At 42.1% G+C, this 20,368-nt stretch overlaps 2 protein-coding genes across 7 annotated transcripts in view; one reads left to right on the forward strand and one right to left on the reverse strand.

Moving 5' to 3' along the window:
• The window catches only part of tmtops2b (teleost multiple tissue opsin 2b), a 28,443-nt gene extending 22,933 nt beyond the window's left edge, over window positions 1-5,510 (reverse strand). For 2 of the 3 annotated variants that reach the window (XR_009791074.1, XR_009791073.1), the window contains exon 1: window positions 834-5,510. Coding sequence is in view for 1 of the 3 variants with exons in the window: in XM_061791959.1 (XP_061647943.1) it covers window positions 834-1,191 (358 nt within the window). In the remaining 2 variants the exon portion in view is untranslated. The remainder of the gene's footprint in view (window positions 1-833) is intronic. The other variant, XM_061791959.1, reaches the window with a different exon arrangement.
• A 28-nt stretch (window positions 5,511-5,538) lies between these two features.
• The window catches only part of uxs1 (UDP-glucuronate decarboxylase 1), a 34,654-nt gene continuing 19,824 nt past the window's right edge, over window positions 5,539-20,368 (forward strand). For 3 of the 4 annotated variants that reach the window (XR_009791072.1, XR_009791071.1, XM_061791954.1), the window contains exons 1-11: window positions 5,542-6,225; window positions 8,337-8,364; window positions 8,462-8,507; window positions 10,299-10,342; window positions 11,721-11,781; window positions 12,082-12,262; window positions 14,301-14,405; window positions 14,685-14,744; window positions 15,096-15,217; window positions 18,040-18,159; window positions 19,397-19,440. Coding sequence is in view for 2 of the 4 variants with exons in the window: in XM_061791954.1 (XP_061647938.1) it covers window positions 6,138-6,225; window positions 8,337-8,364; window positions 8,462-8,507; window positions 10,299-10,342; window positions 11,721-11,781; window positions 12,082-12,262; window positions 14,301-14,405; window positions 14,685-14,744; window positions 15,096-15,217; window positions 18,040-18,159; window positions 19,397-19,440 (899 nt within the window). In the remaining 2 variants the exon portion in view is untranslated. Of the gene's footprint in view, window positions 6,226-8,336; window positions 8,365-8,461; window positions 8,508-10,298; window positions 10,343-11,720; window positions 11,782-12,081; window positions 12,263-14,300; window positions 14,406-14,684; window positions 14,745-15,095; window positions 15,218-18,039; window positions 18,160-19,396; window positions 19,441-20,368 lie in introns of all 4 variants that reach the window. The other variant, XM_061791956.1, reaches the window with a different exon arrangement.

The following is a 20,368-nucleotide window of genomic DNA, read 5'->3' on the forward strand; positions in this document are numbered from 1 at the left end:
TGCCTGCCAACTGCACACCAGGCCTGGGCAAACTTGTGCCCCAGGGTGACATTTGCTTCGTTTTGATCAAACGATAATGATCAGGCGGCACGGTGAAGGACCGGTTAGAGCGTCTGCCTCACAGTTCTGAGGGCGGGGGTTCAATCCCCGGCCCCGCCTGTGTGGACTTTGCATGTTCTCTCCGTGCCTGCGTGGCTTTTCTCCGGGCACTCCCGTTTCCCTCCCACATCCCAGAAACATGCGTGGTAGGTTAGCTGACGACTCTAAATTGCCCGTAGGTGTGAATGTGAGTGCGAATGGTTGTTTGTTTGTATGTGCCCTGCGATTGGCTGGCAACCGGTTCAGGGTGTATGTACCCCGCCTCCTGCCCGATGACAACTGGGATCGGCTCAGAAAATGGATGGATGGATTTCATTATTTAATATGTTTGCTTTATTTTTCTTACATTTCCCAATCAATGATTGTATGAATATAAGAATTCTTTATTTCACTTAATTATGTACAATTAATGACAAAAATCCTCATGCCTCCTCACCCGGGTCAGGAGTGTCCCGGAGCCTTTTGGGTCGGAGGTGGGGTACACCCCTGAACTTGTTGCCGGCCAATCGCAGGGCACATACAGACAAACAACCATTCACACCTGCGGGAGGAACCCAGAGTGCCCGGAGAAAACCCAACAGGGGTCAGAATGATGCTATGCATAAAAACACAATTCTTCTTCTTCTTCTTCTATATTATTATTATTTATTTTAATTCATATTATTTTGGGGGTGGAATTAGCACTATGATCTCTACAGAAAAGAACCTCGTAATTCCGTGGCCTCGAAGCTTACCGAAGCAGGAGTTGATGAAGCCGTACCAGCTGCAGCCGCCCGGTCCGAGCAGCCAGCGTCCGCGGATGCTGGCGGCGAAGCTGAGCGTGGTGCCGAACACGCACACCAGCATGTCGCTCACGCTGATGTTGAGCAGCAGCATGTTGACGGGCGTGCGCAGCTTCTTGAACCTGCAGAAGAGCAGCAGCACCACCAGGTTGTTGAGGAAGCCGAAAGTCATGATGAAGCCCAGCACCACGGAGAGCACCGCGAAGCCCGCGGACGACAGGCGCGCCTCGGCGTCGGCGCGCGGGTCGTCGCTCAGGTTGCGGCAGCTGAAGTTGAGAGCCGCCTGGCCCGAGAACATCCTGGCGTCCATGCATGAGAGCTCGGCCGCACTTTGGGTGACTTCACATCGCTTTGCAATTCCTCACAGTCCCCCCAGTCTCTGTCAACGGAGCGCTCTTATTTGCCGCTTCACGCCACGATCCCGTCTTGCTGCCATTTCCCCCGTGCTGCAATGTAATCCACGCGCTGGCGGTTTTGCGCTTCTCGGCGAGGTCCGGCATCTTTTTTGTAAAGGCGTCTTTGACGTCATCCACGCAACGTGAGCTGCAGGGGAGGGGTGGCTAAAGTGGGAGCGACCTTCTTTTAATTGTCCCCTCATTTACATCCTTGTTTTACTGGGAAGTTTTCTCTCTCTCTCTCTCTCTCTCTCTTCCCTCATCCCTCCTGAAGAGGATCTGTCAAAATCTATTTTCAGTCAGAGCCTATTACTCAAACTGTCAGCAATAGACGGAGACATCATCATGAGTCTAAATCTGTACCTCAAGATCCTATAGGGCTAAAGTCAAAACCAGTAGTACTACAACAGTGCATCCGGGACTTTTTTACAATTACCGTTTCGCTTTTTCCACATTTCTTTATATTACTGCGCTCAACTTAATAACAATAACATCAATACTTATTCCATATTGCTGCTACTTTTTTTTTTTTTTTTTTTTTTAACGTTAAACATACACATATAGCCGTCGCATAGCTGGCCTCTAACTAATTTCTTGGAGGCCCTTCTGATCCTGCAGAAGATCTACGCAGACCATTGCTTGTGTTGTAAGGTGTAACTGCAAAAAGCGTCTGGAAAAGCCTACTAGAACAACTGGAATTTATTTGGGGTTAATCAGAGGCGCGTTAAATGGTGGCAAGTGTGCGATGACTTGCATTTAACATAAGTTTGAACGAGGTTACTTAATTCCTAACAGCCACATCCCCAGTTCTAAGAGGGTGTGCACACTTCTGCAACCACATTGCCTCATTGTTTATTTTTACTTCCTCTCACAAATATTTGATTTTCAACTGAGTTGTAAAGGTTATATGTCACGCGTTAATGGTGGGGAAAGTTTTAAACTCATTGACTTTTGGTCTCATTTCACAAAAACAGGGGTGTGTAGACTTTTTATATCCCTTCACCTCCTTTGTGTTGATTGCGTCCACCCCTTGTGTAAAGTGCAAGAAAAAAATAGTAAAGCACATTATTATATTTTGATTACGATGACAAAATACAGTTATTAACAACCCTTTGACGTTTTACAAGTTGTACATGGAAAAGCAACACTATACTAGTCAGACTCAATAGACTGTACAAATGGCAAACTTGGCTTGGCTTATGAGGTGATAACTTAAACAACACTTAGTCGTTTGTCAAATGAATTGTGACTGTAGTAAATTAAGAAAGATATATATGAATATATTAGCAAGAAAGGAAAAACAACATTATCAGCTGGATCCGGCCGGCTGCGCCCCCTGACCCCCATGGAGTGTCACCACTGCTTTTTATACATGTAGCCCTTCTGAAGAAGCAATAGTTATCCAGCTGCTTCTCCCGTGCATAATATTTCTTTGCACATTTATATGTATCGTACTCGCACAGCTTCTGAAATCCCCAATCATGTCTTTCCCTGAAATCCGAAAATATTGCGCCTCTGCGTCTCTGAAGCCAGCTAAGTCCATTGGGATTTCTTTCAGTATCCATCCCTAATAACTCCGTTTCAAATATGTTTTCAGAGCAGTCATTGTTCTTCGTCCTGGCACGGTAAACAATGAAAAGCATCCATGATGGCTTTGTTCCGGCAATATTTCACGGTTGCGCGAGGCTGATGCATTTTGTTACAGTACATGCGTTGGACAAATATCTGCTGCAAGTGCAATAATGAACATTTCATTCCCTGTAGTCTTTCGTTTTTACTCATTATGCATTTGTTCACTTTAAGCAAACAACAGCTTCCAAACAGGGAATTTCTTTAACAGCACTGCAGTGCGTGGTGGCTGTTTGGATGAATCGCTTTCTTTCATCCCGTGTCAATGTTTTCCAAGGCTCATTTGAACCACAAATGAATGTCGATCAGCTCCGTGTTAGCGTCTCTTTTTTTTCATGTCAACCCTCACTACAAACAGCTGTCATATGCTCCATTACAGAACATCTTCCCAGACAGATGGTTTACTCTGGAAATGATCTCGCAGGGATTTTTATCAGCCAAAGATATAACACGGGCTGAAAATAGAAACGTCAAAAGATGACGCGATCTTTGCTCGTGAATGTCTGTGATAACAAACCTGCGAATTCATGACTGAATGTTTTGCGTTTGGTTTCTCCACTTCACATTTCATGTCAAATCTCTGATATTTCCCTCATCGCTACGCATTCAAACAACCAATAAAAAAACAGAACAACTCAAGATATTAGATGATCTTTCGGCGTATATATAAACCTTTCCTGAAAGTCCCCAAAGGCTGCAACACCAAAGCAAGAGGCATCGCTCACCAAACACAGCCATGGAGACCAAAGAACTCTCCAAACAAGTCAGGGATAAAGTTATTGAGAAGTAAAAATAAGGGCTGGGTTAAAAAAAACAACAACAACAACAACAACAAAAAAACATCAACTCTTTGATAAACCCCAGGAGCACCATCAAATCCTTCATAAATCGATCAAATGGAAATAATTACCATATCTTCCTACGCGCTCTTTCTGTTCCTTATGACTAGATAGTTCTTTGTATTCTATCACATACGTCCTATAGATTCTCTTCCTCTCAAGAAATTTCAACCACTGTTTCATGAATCATTAAACCAAGGGATGGATTGCAGTTATCTGCAGGACACCTCTATTCATCTCTTCTATTGAAGCGACTGTCTTCTCTCGAAAGATAGCCTCATAAAAGTTTATATTTTGTCCCTGCTCCTCTCCAACTCCCTCTCTTTCCGAAAAGTCGATCTGCTTTATCTCAAACTAAAACTAATTTCCAATTCTAGCCAAGGGAGTTGCCATACCGTGGATGTGATGCAACTCAACTTCCCAGCACATGTCGTTTTGGTGTTTGTTCGACAATCATTTATGTTGATCTTATAGGCACACATCAGACATGTACTGGTACTTATGTTCACTCACATCTACTGTGATATCACTGGATCATCCAGGGATTGACGCCTAGAATGATTCACTATTTATATTTTATATCGCCAATAAGCCCAATTATCTGCAGGCACTTTGTCAAGCAACCAACAATACAGGACGCAATTAAATGGCAGGGAAGAGAAAAAGTGAATTATTAAACAGGGTCTCCGGATGAGATGAAGAGGATACATAGACAGACACATAAGGTACATATCAAGAATGTGTATGTGTTCACTGTGATGGGTTAAATGCAGAGAACACATTTCGTGTGTTGCACGTTCATGACAAAAAAAAAGGTGATTCTATTCTATTCTATTATACCCGAAACGATCTCGTGGCTTGAAATCGATTCAGTAACTTTTTAGGCAAAAATTCGACCAGTGTGACTGTACAATAAATACCTGGATACTTGACAGCGCAGGTGAAGTTGCCTACATTCCTCTTGTGTCTTAAAAGGAAATCAGGTTTAACAAAACACACACACACATATATAAACAAACAAATTAAAATTACTGTCAAATCATGTGTCCAATAAAAACCTGAAAATATAATTGTTTGTGTAGTATGAGGTGAAGCTGCGTTTTTGTCTATCTATCATCACCAATTACAAAACAAAAGCAATCTTCTTTGGGCGGGGTTGCTGGACTGGATAAATGACATTTTCACTGAGCGCCTGCCTGTTGACCTTATTATCTTTTAAATTGGTTTATCAATTTAAACGTAGGCGGCACGGTGGAAGACTGGTTAGAGCGTCAGCCTCACAGTTCTGAGGATCCGGGTTCAATCCCCGGCCCCGCCTGTGTGGAGTTTGCATGTTCTCCCCGTGCCTGCGTGGGTTTTCTCCGGTTTCCTCCCACATCCCAAAAACATGCATTCATTGGAGACTCTAAAATTGCCCGTAGGCATGACTGTGAGGGCGAATGGTTGTTTGTTTCTCTGTGCCCTGCGATTGGCTGGCAACCAGTTGAGGGTGTACCCCGCCTCCTGCCCGATGACAGCTGGGATAGGCTCCAGCACGCCCGCGACCCTAGTGAGGAGAAGCGGCTCAGAAAATGGATGCATGGATGGATGGAATTTAAACGTAATTATAAATAAATATACTGTATTTATATATATCATGAATATATATCGGAGAGATTAACCTAACCGATGTGCTTGTGATACCTGAAATACAGTATTAATTTGAATCAAAATATTGGTGCAATGATCCCTCCCGACCAGCGGTGGCGGTATTACACCATTTCGTATATGACCAACAGCTATTGGCCCCGAAGAAGCAAAAAGGCATACTCAGGAAGATGATAGTTTTATGTTCGAACAAGTTGTGTCGTGTCATTTCGAAAACTCGCGTTTAACATAAACATAAAGGCAGCGTCGGCTTTTGTTATTGTCGTGTTGGGACTGGTTTAGCTCTGCCGCTGATTAGCTCGTCGTCTAAATTAGCTAACAGGGTGCTAAGTGCTGTGTGTGTAAATGTCGCGCCGCTCTAGCGTCAACTCTTGTAAATGTTCGCTAAAGATACACCCGCTAATGTTTGAGTTCTCCGCATAAGCAGGCGGGTGAACGCAGTCGGACAGCAAATGGCTGAAATGTCGTAAAAATGACAGCGAGCCGTGTTGTGGCCTGCCACTCGACCACAGATGTTACCTGCGCGCCCTGCTCTGTTAGCCACGTAAACTGGTTCTGATCGGCGTTGACGTAGCAGCAGCAGCAGCGAACAACTCGCTCGCCTGTCAGTTGGGAGTGTGACGCTCCTTTACAAATAAAGACAGAAGACCAATACTTTCCTCAGGCACTGACAAACATTAAAGAACTGAGCGAGCCAGAATGCGATAGCTGGAAGCGGACGTGCGGCTCTTTGCATTTAGCGGAGGATGAAGCGAGTCTTCTGGCTATTAACAGGATTAAACAGAAGAATGGTGAAATTACTTTTTGCCATCGCCTTGGTTGCCTACATTGCTTGTGAGTACATACTGTGAAGTACTGTATTTGTTTCCCATTGGCCTTATTCATCCCTTCCAAACATGAAATGCACTATTTTGGGATGGGACCGTTTGACATATCAAGACTATGCAAGTGTACCCAATGAAGTGTCTGAATAATGATTAGGTTCTGAAAAGAAATGATCATTTGGGAGCCGTACGCCTCTACTGTAGGGCTACATTTAGCCCTCTTTCTGTTGCAAGGCAACTTTATTTCTAAGGTGCATTTCATACACAAGGTACCTCAATGTGCTTTACATTATACATGATTAAAAGCACAACACTTCAAAACATTTTCAAGCAAAGGACCCCCCCAAAAAAGTACAGAAATCAAAGAAAGAACATACAGCGCAAGTAAAATACATTTGAAATGCCTTAAAAGAGCTCAATCTTAAGCATGAGAAAATAGAATAGTTTTTAAAAATAAAACATTCCCACTTGGGTCTGACTTCTGTTGGAAGCCAATTCCATTTGTGTGCAGCGTAACTGCTAAATGCTGCTGCTTCACCATGTTGGGTTTGAACTCTGAGCTCCACTATCTGCACTAGGGCATATACAGGGTATTTGCGCACTTAATTTTTTATTAGCATATTTTTATTACGATTGTCGTATACTGCAGGTACATATTGTCGCTGTCAGCGGAATCCTCACGTCTTCACAATCCTTTTCAGGAAATCTTGTTTGAGTTTCCAACACCACTTCGTTCAAGTTGGCATTATACCTTTTATTGCCATCCTGTAGCTCGTTGTACCTTTGTGGCTACCTGCTTCCTCATCAACCAAAGCATGAGAGCTATCGATTTTTCTTCATACAAAACAGGCTAATTCACATATATCTAACCTATTTTCACTCGGGAAAAAAACATCCAGACTTAAATATTTGAGGTGACCTTCATTCTGCACGGCTCCCGCAGAATGAGGGAAAAGGTGGAGTTTTAGAACACTTCTCACAGAGGGTTAATAGATTTGTTTGCAAGCATTTTTCAACATGTAAAATAGGTCAATTATATGTAAAAATAGCATCATGACGATTTGTGGAAAAAATTAGCCCATCCATCCATCCATCCATCCAGGAAAAAACAACAAACAAACTCATTGTGTTTGTATCCTCTATTTGTGTTTGGCAATTGCCCGGGCATTAGGTTGCCTTGTAATTGGCCATCAGCAATAATGCATTTCATGTCTCCTGCCAAAGTCTGTGTTGACCACACACAAGGATTTGCCATCGAGAAATGTTGGCCAGGTAGAACATTTACATTTGTCAACCCCAGAGCAGATCTAGGAGGAATAATCACTCGCAAAAATACAAACCCCACAGTATAATGTTCAGGACAATCTTTCGAGACATCAGACAATAAGGCCTCGGCTGACTGTCACTGTTTGCGGTCCCGATCCGCCACAAATAGCGGGCGTCCACTGCATTGTCTTTTTTTTAAAAAGTACTTTGAGGTTGCTTGTGTTGAAGTAAAGACTCACACATTTTAAGAAATGATAATCGAGTGGACGCGTTGATGACTGGTTAGAGCGTCTGCCTCACAGTTCTGAGGACCCGGGTTCAATCCCCGGCCCCGCCTGTGTGGAGTTTGCATGTTCTCCCCGTGCCTGCGTGGGTTTTCTCCGGTTTCCTCCCACATCCCAAAAACATGCATGGTAAGTTAATTGACAACTCTAAATTGCCCGTAGGTGTGAATGTGAGTGCGAATGGTTGTTTGTTTGTATGTGCCCTGCGATTGGCCGGCAACCAGTTCAGGGTGTACCCCGCCTCCTGCCCGATGATAGCTGGGATTGGCTCCGGCACTCCCGCCACCCGCGTGAGGAGAAGCGGCTCAGAAAATAGATGGATGGATGGATGATCGAGTGTAAATGCACTAATTGAATCAGCCTCTTGGGCAAGGACGTATGAGCTTTGTTTGCTGGGGCTTGTTTGGAGCCAACGATTACAAGTCAGAACACCAGTAAGCTTAATACTGTAGGTAAACTTCAAAAGTAAAGCTCTTCAGTTTTTAGTGAGCAAAGACAAGAAATTCAATCAAACATTAATGATTAGGCTGGTTGGTTCTTCTGATATTTTAATCCTATCTCTCCTTTTCAGCCGTCTGGGGAACATATACAAACATGAGGTACAGATTTGACAACATTGAGCCCCCCCCCCCTTGCACCCACTGCTTTTGATGTATCCTGCTCACAAGTCTCTTTGTTGATTTTCCCTCATCGCAGATCAATAAAAGAAAACGGTGAGATGATTGATCAGAAGATTGATGAAGTGAGTTGCACTGACAATTACCCGAGATTACACCTGACCGTTTGCTGTAACCTGTACGTTGATCTAAAAAGTAAAAACAACCTTGCACTATGTATTCTACACAGTTATAATGACTTTTCTCTACTATTTGCCTCAGCATGCAGTCTGCCATTTGATAGCAGCATGTTTACATGCCACGCTCTTCATAACACAAATTCCAATCACGTTTTGCATGGCTTATCACACACTGCAGGTGCTCCCATTTTCCCTTGAGCACAGTGACCTTATGGTTTAAAGCATCACAGTGACCTTATGGTTTAAAGCATCATGGGTAAATGTATCGTCAAAATATACCTCGTCGTCTCGCAACGTAATGTCCCGCTGCTTTGAAATCACCCGCAGGATCAGTAGTTAGCTATAAATGACACTTTTACTAATGCTTGTGATACGAGCAGTCAAATGGTTTGTTGTTGAACAGAATCATGGTGTGCTGCCCCAGTGGTATCCCAGAAGAGAAAATATATGCTGGATATTGAACAAACTGCTGAAAAAAGTGATTTTTTTTCTTCTGCCATAAAACAAAAGATTAGAAACTGTAGCGTTGAACTACTTCCTTGCTGCTGGATCTCTTTTTAATGAAGACTTCTCCGTTGGCTATTCCTTGCCAGGGAGCTCCCAATGTGCCACATGCGACAGCAACTCTTGAACCCCCTTCATAAGATCCCACATATTTCAATTGGATTTAAGCCTGGGTCATTTCTACAACTTTTGATGTATGCTCATGGTCTTCGTCATTTTGTGATTACTTTAATGTGCCATTATGTTCAATCCTTCTAATAATAATAATAACTGGGCTCACGGTGGATGACTGGTTAGCACATCTGCCTCACAGTTCGGATGACCCGGGTTCAAATCCGGTATCGCCTATGTGGAGTTTGCATGTTCTCCCCGTGCCTGCGTGGCTTTTCTCCGGGTACTCCGGTTTCCTCCCGCATCCCCATAACATGCATGGTAGGTTAACTGAAGACTCTAAATTGCCTGTAGGTGTGAATGTGAGTGGTTGTTTAAATGCGCCCTGCGATTGACTGCGACCAGTTCGGGGCATCCCCCGCCTCTCGCCGAAAGTTAGCTGGGATAGGCTCCAACATGCCCGTGACCCTAGTGAGGATAAGCGGTATGGAAAATGCATGAAATGGATAATAATAGTGATAATAATAATAATAACAACAACTAGATCTGCATGCGGGTATTAAGGGCCCTCGCACCCTTGGCTACGTTGGGGTACTGGCACATTTTGGATCCAAAAAGCTCAATAAACCTCTAAAATATCGCATTGTTTGCCAGGCTTAATGTGTGGGCAAAGTTTCATGAGTTTGCGTCCATGTTTTGACCCTCAAACAGCGTTGTTTTTTTGGGGCTAACAGTGCGTCGCCATGGCAACAGCGTTATTCGAAACGATTATATCTCTCGGAGGGTTTTGTTAAATTGTGACCTCTATAAGAGGCCGAAAAATTCGGTGAAAATTATAATTAATTCTTATTTAGTTTCCTTTTGCCAATAAAAAGTCTTTACTTATTGTTAAAAAGTAGCAGACGTTTTCCCTAACATGAGGAATAATCGTTAATCTTATATTAGGATATTGATCAACATTTTATGTAAAATATGTAAATATGCAATATTCCAGACCACATTGGTAGGGTCAATTGATGTATGTATGTATTATAATTTTTTTAATATAGCAGATTCCTGTCTGTCACATCAGTATGTTCGTCAAATGTGCTCTGATTGCGTGCACTTGTCATTTCATTTAAGGCTGTGGCTCCCCTCCGCGAGAAGATTCGTGACTTGGAGCAGAGGTATTTGTTTCATTTTCCTTATTAGTTTTTTTTCAAAGCATGAACATTGACACATACCGTACAGTGGGACCTCCAAAGTCGAACGCCCCAAAAGTGGTACAATTTGGAGTCAAACAAAAAAACATTTCAGGACTTCTGCAGCTATTGTGAAAATTAGTGAATTTCAAAAGGATAAGCTAAGTATGTTTTGCTTTTCCTTTACCTTTTTGGTTGCCGCCACAGCAAAGTTCACGTATGATAGAACAGGACGCCAAAGCTACTGCGACAAATCAAAGTGTCTGGCTGAGCAATGCAGTGAATTGAATGTCAATTATATGCAGAAATTAAGTTTGAAATGTAGATGCCAATCAAAATACACTAACAGACTACGCAAACAGCATCCTACTCCGTCACATTTCTCTTAGGCTCGGTATACACACACAAAGTCAATCAGGCTGTTTTCGTCAAACGGCAGACTATTTTATGTCTTATAAGATTGTCCAAAAAGATTATCCTTAGGTCTGAGGTGTGATAAGAGTGAATTTGTCCCCATTACAGAATCCAAAAATGTCTAACTATGGAACACGTTCAACCATTAAAGCACATTGAGTTACGTTGTTTATGAAATGCACTATATAAAAAAATGCCTTGCCTGCCATGCCTTAAGCCAACCACGGGTGTCAAATTTTGTTTTGACAGACTACAGCAAATAAAGTGTCGACTTCATTATTCTTGCCAAATGGATTTGTTCTTTGGATTTTCACCAAGTCCCTTTACATAAATTGTACAATAGATGTATACCTAAATATTTGGTTGTCAGTGTTTTCCATGACTCATTTTGAATTGAATTTGTTGTTAAAGATATACATAATGACAATGAAAGGGAGGGAAAATTGTGTGTACGTAATAACACGATACTATACATTTCTGATTTCCACTTACATAGCGGCTGAGGGAAACTAACTACATTGTGGTCTGTGACAAAACTTGAGTTTGACACCTTTGCTAAAGAGCCAACGCACATTTTCATATGGGCTTTAGTTTCCATTTTGAGCGTTTCTAAGATAGTTTTTGATATCTTGACTGTAGCAGCATGAAGACCTCTATCGAAGTTAGAAATTTACATACAAATAAAACCACAGCTTCACATTGAAAACCCCAATTACATTGCCCATAATTATTCAGGAAACATGAGCTTTTCATGTAATTGTTACCGTTTATTTGAGTGCCCCAGGGACATGTATTCATAGTGGTGCATTTTGTCAGAGACAAGTGCGCAATGGGTGTTAGTTGCACAAAATATTTAACCAGGCTTTCTATTTGAGCTTCTGCCTTGCGTACTGTCCCCCCCCCTGCCGATGTTCAGCATAACAACTTTTGTTTATCTTCTCTCCTCCAGTTTTTCTCAAAAATACCCACCTGTGAAATTTCTGTCAGAGAAGGATCGAAAGAGAATTCTGGTAAGTAAGACAAACAAAGAAAATGTGCAATTGCACTTGCAGTTGGGCTGGAGCATGATGTTGCTTTTATGGTATTGATTTTGTGGGCATAATAGGGTTTTTGCTGTGGCTTATCTTTAGACAAGTAATGCTGGATGGGCGGCTTTTCCTGTATGTGCGCATGTGTGCACCTCTTCCTCACTGGATGGATTGCCTTTTACACATTCAAAAATGTTATCTTATAGCCTTGGCATATTTCTGTTTGTCACGTTGCGTTATGTCATACCTTTTTATTTCTATCAAAATGTGTTCTTTTCCTAGATTACTGGTGGTGCGGGTTTCGTAGGTTCCCACCTGACTGACAAGCTGATGATGGATGGCCACGAAGTGACTGTGGTGGACAACTTTTTCACCGGGAGAAAAAGGAATGTGGAGCACTGGCTTGGCCATGAAAACTTTGAGCTCATCAATCACGATGTAGTGGAGCCCCTCTACATTGAGGGTGAGGGAATGATCAAAAGTGATTGAATCCCCCCCCCAACCCACCTGCAAATGACACTTTGCACCCTGGCCTAAGGAACCACAGATGTTCAAATTAGCAGTGAGCTGGTGCAAACAGATCATCTCCCAAAAGTAATTTTGGTGTCGCAAAGTCATGTCACACAGTTTAAGACCCTGGAAATTTGTTTCTAAATACATTATACATGTTTGAAGATAATTTCTGAAAACGTGCAAAGACTGAGAACTGTGTAGTACTGAATTGTGGAGATACAGCATGAAACTGTTTTTCACCATTTCAGTTTCCCTGAATTTTTGGGCGCAGGCGTGGCTAAAACGGGGTCCAGTGACGCACTTGGGTGCCCGCCATGAGTAGTCCCTCCCCCAATATATAAGCACTTGAGCACCTTCATCTGCATCAGTGGTGTGGCGGTGCAATTTCAATGTGCAGTTAAATAATTAGGTATGCATATACCTCAAAAACGCATCTTCCCTTTGGATAGTATGGTGGCGTGGAGGCTTTAAAACACCACGCGTTGTCTGCTGTGAGTGCTCACACGTCATGAAGAGAAAGGCGCAAGAGCAAAGGGTGTGGGGGGAGTCAGATGTGAGCAGCTAATGCGTGGACTGAGGCTTTGCGCTAGAGTGGCCGCTTTAGAGTGGCTTGTTGTTGTCGCACAGAAAAGCCCTGCGACGGCTCGATTGGATATATGGAGTATTCCAGCCACCGGAGGCTTTATGTGGATATGTTTCCGAGGCTCAAACATGTAGAGGTGTGTGGGCATAAGAAAGATGCTTGACAAAGTAGCATCTATTTTTCAGGTCGCAGTAATGGTACTTAATTGACAGTTGAATGGGGCAACATGCCCACAGTGTTTAAGAGCAGCCACGACGGCTTCATGTTTCGTGAGCATTCACTGCTTTAGAAGTCTAATATCCATGTTAAGTGGGAAAGCTGGCAGTGAATGAGTTAACCAGTATTATGCAATATTCGGTAGTAATAGTCCTCAACAATACATTTGACTAAATGTGAGTCTTTGTACTTAAATGGACCAACAATGGAAAATACAAGAACTTTTTGGGTGAAACTGCTGTAGTGGTATTTAAAACATTTTAAAGATCCTATCGTGCTCCTAAAACTTCAATGTTTATGTTGTGCAACAGTGGAGGAAAACAAAGAAGTGGGAACGCTCATTTCCCTGGACAACACCATATCCCAAACATTAGAAGTGGAACGAAATCATTCTCTCCCAAAAAGCCCTCCAAGCCACGGCTTTTTCATGGGCTGTTGAGTCCTGTCTTTATGCAGGGATTGTTAATACAGCATGCAAAAATGCAAGTCTGCTTGACTGTTTCACCCACGATAGAAGTAGGAACGGGCTTTTACTAGCATTTTCTTAATCATCAGCAATGACCTTTGTAGCTGTCACTGTTTTCAGATGTGTGCTTCACTTTATTTGCACATTGTTATAATCAGGCACCTAGTGCTGTCATGTACCACTGTGAAAACAAAGTACAAATGAAAACCATATCTGTTCCAAGATCAGGACAAAATTCAATGAAGAATAGAACTGTCTTTGCAAAAACAGAAATAAAGTTGGTTTGGCTTCCCAACGGAGCGAATCAATGATTTAAGACTTCAGCTGTTTCTTCTTTCTGGAACTTTGTTTTGGTTTGTCTTGCGATTCAGTACGCATGTGTCCGTTTCGTCCACAAGCTCACTTCAATCTGAAGTCTCAGAAAAGTAGTTTCTTCCTCGGACCTCACAGTCCAATTCTATGTGACTTCGCCTTGAAAGAGTCGCACCGTTTTGGAATGAAAACAGAGGCAACAAATTTCCACTGTGGCCATTTTAAAAGCTGTGTGACAGGGAGTACGTGTCATTTACAATTACAAAAATATTCTTAACAATCAACTCATTGATGCAGCCTGACACTAAACACACTGTCGTCTTGTAAAGCAGTAAAAAAAAAAAAAAAAAAGTTTTAAAGTTGACATGTAGTAAAACATGAAGTAACACTTTGCTTCTTCTCTTTTGGCAGTGGATCAGATCTACCACCTGGCCTCTCCAGCCTCTCCTCCCAATTACATGTATAACCCCATCAAAACCCTTAAAACCAACACTATCGGTACTCTCAACATGCTTGGTGAGTACAATTGTGGTGTAGTGGTTCTATGACGACAATGTTGCTCTAAAATTTGTTTCACATATCAAATGGAATAATACAGTTCCAATGTGTGCAGTGGGATTCAAAAATGAGTACTGCCTGACCAAAGTTAACTACTCTTGGTAAAGCAATGTGTGGTTGTGCATTGGGAGTGTATTTGCTGATACTGTGGCCTTGCTAAAAGTATGCCCACGTGATGTTTCTGCATGCATGGCAAGGTTACATCTTCTTTGTGCCTTGTTGTGTCTTGTCCTTTAGGCTTGGCCAAACGAGTGGGCGCCAGGCTCCTCTTGGCTTCTACCTCTGAAGTTTATGGAGGTAAGTGAGCTTTTTAGCTTAGCTGTTCGTCCACCCCGACAGTGGCGCTTCCCCCCTCCGGTCACACCGCCTCCGCTTGGCCCTCTGTGTCCTTGTGCTGATAAGCGAGTCCGCTGCTCCGTAGACCGCTGGGTCTTTCCAGCTAAAGATCGCCGAGGCTAGTAAAGGATCTGAGTGCTTAAATCGCATATGTTAGGGCCATTCTGATAGAATCCGGTACTGGTTTTTGTGTTGATCTCGGATCATTATCCGATAGAAAATATCGGATCAGGACACCCCTAATTTAATTTTCAGTGCTGAATGATGAAATGTGATCAGCTTGACATGTGACTGAAATATCGTTTGCTCCAGACCCTGAGGTACACCCCCAAAATGAAGAGTATTGGGGCCACGTAAACCCAATCGGGCCTCGGGCCTGCTACGACGAAGGGAAACGTGTCGCCGAAACCATGTGTTACTCCTACATGAAGCAGGTAGCCTCATTACACTCAACTATGCAATTAACCAACTAATAGTTATTGGCCGGCACCCCCTATCACAGACGTGAGCAGCAGCGAATTATGAATTGTCACAGAAGTTTTGTGCGCTGTTGGACCTCAAAACATTTGCTAAAGGAGGGCGAAACAGTCAGAATGGCTCATAAGAAAAGGGGAACTGCGAAAGATGCGCGGAAAGAGTTTTGGGGGCTGGAACGGAGTGATTTTCATTTACATTCATTTCCATTCAAAGGGAAACATTACCTCGGTTTATGAACGTTTCGGGTTACAAACGGGGTCACGGAATAAATTAAGTCTGGAACCTGAGGTTCCACTGTATATACAGTAAATAAGTTATATTCTCTATCTTGTGATCGGTTTATTTAAACTCACTGATCGGTGATCAGCTCCCAAAATCCTGATGGTGTAAAGTTTATTTAGTAATCTAATTTTCCAGATTAATGCCGATCTTTATTATTAGTTTTATTTCACTGTTTGGCCTCTGACTCTCAATAGTTGAGGTGAAACAATTCCAAACTTTTATATCACCTCGGTTGCTCACTGTCTCGTTGCTGTGAAGTTATTTATAAAAAAAAATAAATAATAATAATAATAATTTTTTACATTTTTAATATAAACGGTTTTACAGGTTTTGGACAGTCATGAAAAACATGGAAAAGTCATGGAAATTGAAAATCCATTTTCCAGGTCTTGAAAAATTACTGAACAATAAAATTTGTTTTGCAAAAGTCCTGGAAATATTTTGTGGCTCATGTTTAGGATGCGTTAGAGTAAAACAAACGATGAAAATTGAATCTGACACGAAAGTACGAGGTCGTGTTCGTATGTAGTTTCGAAGCCTGCCTCGCCCACCACCAACGAAGGATAATGAGTGCGTGCGTGTGCCGCGGCCGGGCACGCTGCGGTGATCGAAAGTGTGGCCAAACCTCAGAGTCAGTCCGATCAGATTGGTGGACCAGATTTTTACTTCTATTACTTTGCCATGAACCAGAGTAGGGTACCAGAAGCGTGAACCAGGACCAATTGTGTGATTCCAAAACAAGCAGAAAATGTTTTGTTCCAGAGCAGAGAACTGAAGCATGACCAAAGAGTGACCTTATTTGTAATTCCACAAATCATGCCGACATGACTCATGTACAGCAGCCGAATATGAACTGGCCTTCCCATGTCAAAAGATTTCAGGGAACCAAGCTGCATACAGTTCAAACCAGCGGGCAGGGCACAAATTGATCCTGTGATGCATTATTTTCAAGAAGAATTTTCCCTGATTAGATTTGATTGATGCCAGCCTTTAATGGTCTGATATGATTGACTTCTGTTGCCTTTCCTTCAGGCAAGTGATATTTATTTATCGGCCTCAGCCTCTGCTCCCTACTCAGCTGCTCTTTATTTTTTTTCCAACACTCATTGGAATAATTCTTAGAAACATCCCGCTTTCAATAATAAGCTGTCAGGGAGTGAGACTATCGCATCGTCCATCTATTGGCCAGTCATGTAATCAAAATCCATTAACATTTACACGTGGTGACGATAATTAAGCCACGGATAGTTTGAAAAACATCTAATGTGTTGTCACAAAGGAATACGTAACACTGAGTATTGTAAGGATTGGATGGATACCAATCAAAAGATGCAGTGAGAGGGGAAAAATATATGAACCTTCTGGAATTTCTGCACAAATTGGTCTTTAAATGTGGTGTGATCTTCATCTAACTCACAGTCTGCTTGAACTAACTAAGTTTTCCCATTTTTAATGAAAATAACGTAACATTCACAGGACAGGGTGGAACGAGTGAGCCTCGCTGTTTGCAATCTAGCAATGGAGCTGGTGACTGACGTAATAATAGCACGACGCATCGGGTGACTGACTTAATAATCGCACAACCCCAACAAATCGATAATGAAATTTGTTGCCAATCAATTCTGATCGAGTGATCCTTGCAGCTCTATTTGCAATTCAGATGAAGATTAGTCTGATCAAATTGTGCAAAAAAATGAAGAAATTCTAAACAATTCAAACTTTTTCCTTCCACTGTAGATTTATTTAGACTTAGCAAAATATTAGATCAAGTGATCGACCGGAAGTCAAGTGGTGACGTTCTGCTTTCGGTCAAGTAACTCATTAATTCAACATTAAATAACGAGTAATTTATGCTACACGGGTATAAATGGCTAATCTCATTAACATGATTCAAATAGTTTACCTTCCCTCACACACAAACACTTAAGATGTGTGTGACTTTGCTTTAATGTATGAATGCATAGCATGGCAAAGTAGTAGCTTTTACTTCCAACTTTTCGGTTCCACGTGACTCAACTTTATGATCTTTTCAATACCTTGTTTTCATTTTGTGTTCTTCTTCATTGCGCTGAATATATTTGGTTACCTGCCCACGCTCTCCAATTCCCCATTTAGCAGAGAACGCTTTTCATGTTTTTATTCATGTTGGTCAGCCTCCAAATTCTTCATATCGCACCTCAGAGAGAGTTGATACATTAGTCTACCTGCGAAGGCCAAGGATTTTCGAAAAGAAAGTGTGTGTGACGCATGTGACCTCGTTTTTTTTCAGGTGTGTGTGTTTGCATGATGTTGTCTTCTGCATCAAATTCCACCCATGTAATTCATATTAAACATTCATTAGCAGAAAGCTCTCATTTCATAGAAAAGGGCTCAAAGGCATTGATTGCAATCTCACTGAATACAGTTCGTATGTAAAAAGTAGAGCGGAAGAAAATGACATTTGGAAACAGTATGGCACATGTTTTCAAGGGATTTACTATATTTTCTTTTCATTCAGGAAGGAGTGGAGGTGAGAGTGGCGAGAATCTTCAACACGTTCGGCTCCCGAATGCACATGAACGATGGGAGAGTTGTCAGTAACTTCATCCTGCAGGCTCTCCAGGGAGAACCACTCACTGTAAGAGCCCCCCCCCCCCCCCCCCAAAGAAAATCTTGCGATATTTTGTCTTCCACTGTTGAAATACATTGGATTCATTGTCAGCATAGCAGCATGACATGACCTTGGAGAAGTTGAGCTACATCTATGAAGAACATATTATGACAATGAGTTCAGATCTTTTAAGAGACATTCTCCCATCCTATGAAAAAAAAAGATGTAAATGGATCATTTGAGAATTCATCTCCTCATAGCCAGACCAATACATTTTGTCAAATACCCAGCCCTAATGCATATACAGTGTCATAGACAATTGGTGTCATCCATGGCCATGCATTAGTAGTTTATTTAGAGCTAACAAGTTGGAATTTTTGATGTTGCTTTTTTTCCTAGCCTAAATAATGCACCAAATAAATCTTGATGGAATTTTCTATAATTAATTTTTTGGACAGTTTTGACTTTTGTATTGTAGTTGAGTTGCGTCGGTGGAAGAATATCATGATTGTAAAAGTGACTCCTTAATTGGTTAACTTGGATTTGGATTGGCCTTGCTCAGGTTACCTTGAAGTTATATACTGACCGAAAAGAGAACATTCCTGCATGAAGCTCTGATTCATGCATTTAAATAATTTCTTATCACTGGAAAAACATGATTCGGAGCAGAACTGTCAGCACAGCACCAAACTGTTGTCTTCCAAATTAGATGAATATAAAATGCAATTACACCAGAGAACCTGATCGAGGCAGAAATAATGAACTACTGATCCAAGGCTGGCGGCACGGTGGACGACTGGTTAGAGCGTCAGCCTCACAGTTCTGAGGAGCGGGGGTTCAATCCCCAGTCCCGCCCGTGTGGAGTTTGCATGTTCTCCCCGTGCCTGTGTGGGTTTTCTCCGGGCACTCCGGTTTCCTCCCACATGCATGAATTGGGGACTCTAAATTGCACGTAGGTGTGAACGTGACTGCGAATGTTGTTTGTTTGTATGCGCCCTGCGATTGGCTGGCAACCAGTTCAGGGTGTACGGCGCCTCCTGCCCGATGATAGCTGGGATAGGCTCCAGCACGCCCCCGACCCTAGTGAGGAGAAGCGGCTCAGCGAATGGATGGATGGATGGATGATCCAAGGCTGGCTTGTGCCCCCCCCCCACATAGGGCTGCATTAAATAATGAACTACTGATATTGTTGGAAATGTAATGCATTTCGTGACACAAGGTTACACACCCATACGCCATGCTAATTCATCTGTTGCTGTGCTAGGTTTATGGCACTGGTTCCCAAACGAGAGCCTTCCAGTATGTAAGGTAAGCAGGGACATTCTTCTTAAATTAAATCCTGTTTGGTATCTCCACTGGCATGCGCCTGAATGTTGGTCAATTCAGCTTTAATTCTTTTTCTCAAGCCAACAAATACACCTCTTTTTAATAAACAATTGTCACAGTTAATGGATGCTATTGCATTCATCACTCTGAATATACATGCCCATTAAGGCTAAATTAGTGCTTATAACATTTTGTGGCATGTTATATAAGGATAATCAGAGAGGTGAAAGTATTTGAAGCTCTGCTCAGCTGTCACGAGTGGCTTCGTGGAAGTGAACTAATTCAAGTAGAACGGCGCGGGGAAAAAGAAGGCATACTTATTAGCCACAACACTTAACTGTCTTTCAATTGATCATTTTTTTCTTTCATATTTATAACCTGCAATGTTTTTTTTTACAAATGTTAGCACTTATCATAACATTTGAATGCAGTTAACTAGTTGGTGGAAGAAGTCACTCTCAGTCAAAGCAAGGTTATTGATATAGCCTTTTATCCCCAGAGTCTCAAAACAAGGGGCTTCAGAAGACCACAGTTACAGAGATCAACAACATCCCCTGGCCTAAACCCACCATCCGGGCAAAAAACAATACAAAATCCTGCTTGAGGAGGGGCAGGGAGGAGATAAGGGAAGTGGCAATTAGACAGGCCAAAATCCAGATGTCATGGGGTACCAGCGTACATAGTTTTTATTGGATTTTCTTTTTTACATTTATGCCCTAGAAGCGTTTTTCATACATTTACCATGATTATGACTGAGGACCCCGTACTACACACACTGTGGTCTAGTATCTGCTCTTTTGTATATTGACGGCCAAAAATATTGTTGAATATGCAGGTTTGCCTGACCTTTGTACAATAGTAATTGCAATAATAATTTTTCTGTTCGAGCATACAACAGTGACTAACTGTA

This window comes from Phyllopteryx taeniolatus, chromosome 12 (assembly GCF_024500385.1).
Source record: "Phyllopteryx taeniolatus isolate TA_2022b chromosome 12, UOR_Ptae_1.2, whole genome shotgun sequence".
NCBI classification, from domain to species: Eukaryota; Metazoa; Chordata; class Actinopteri; order Syngnathiformes; family Syngnathidae; genus Phyllopteryx; species Phyllopteryx taeniolatus.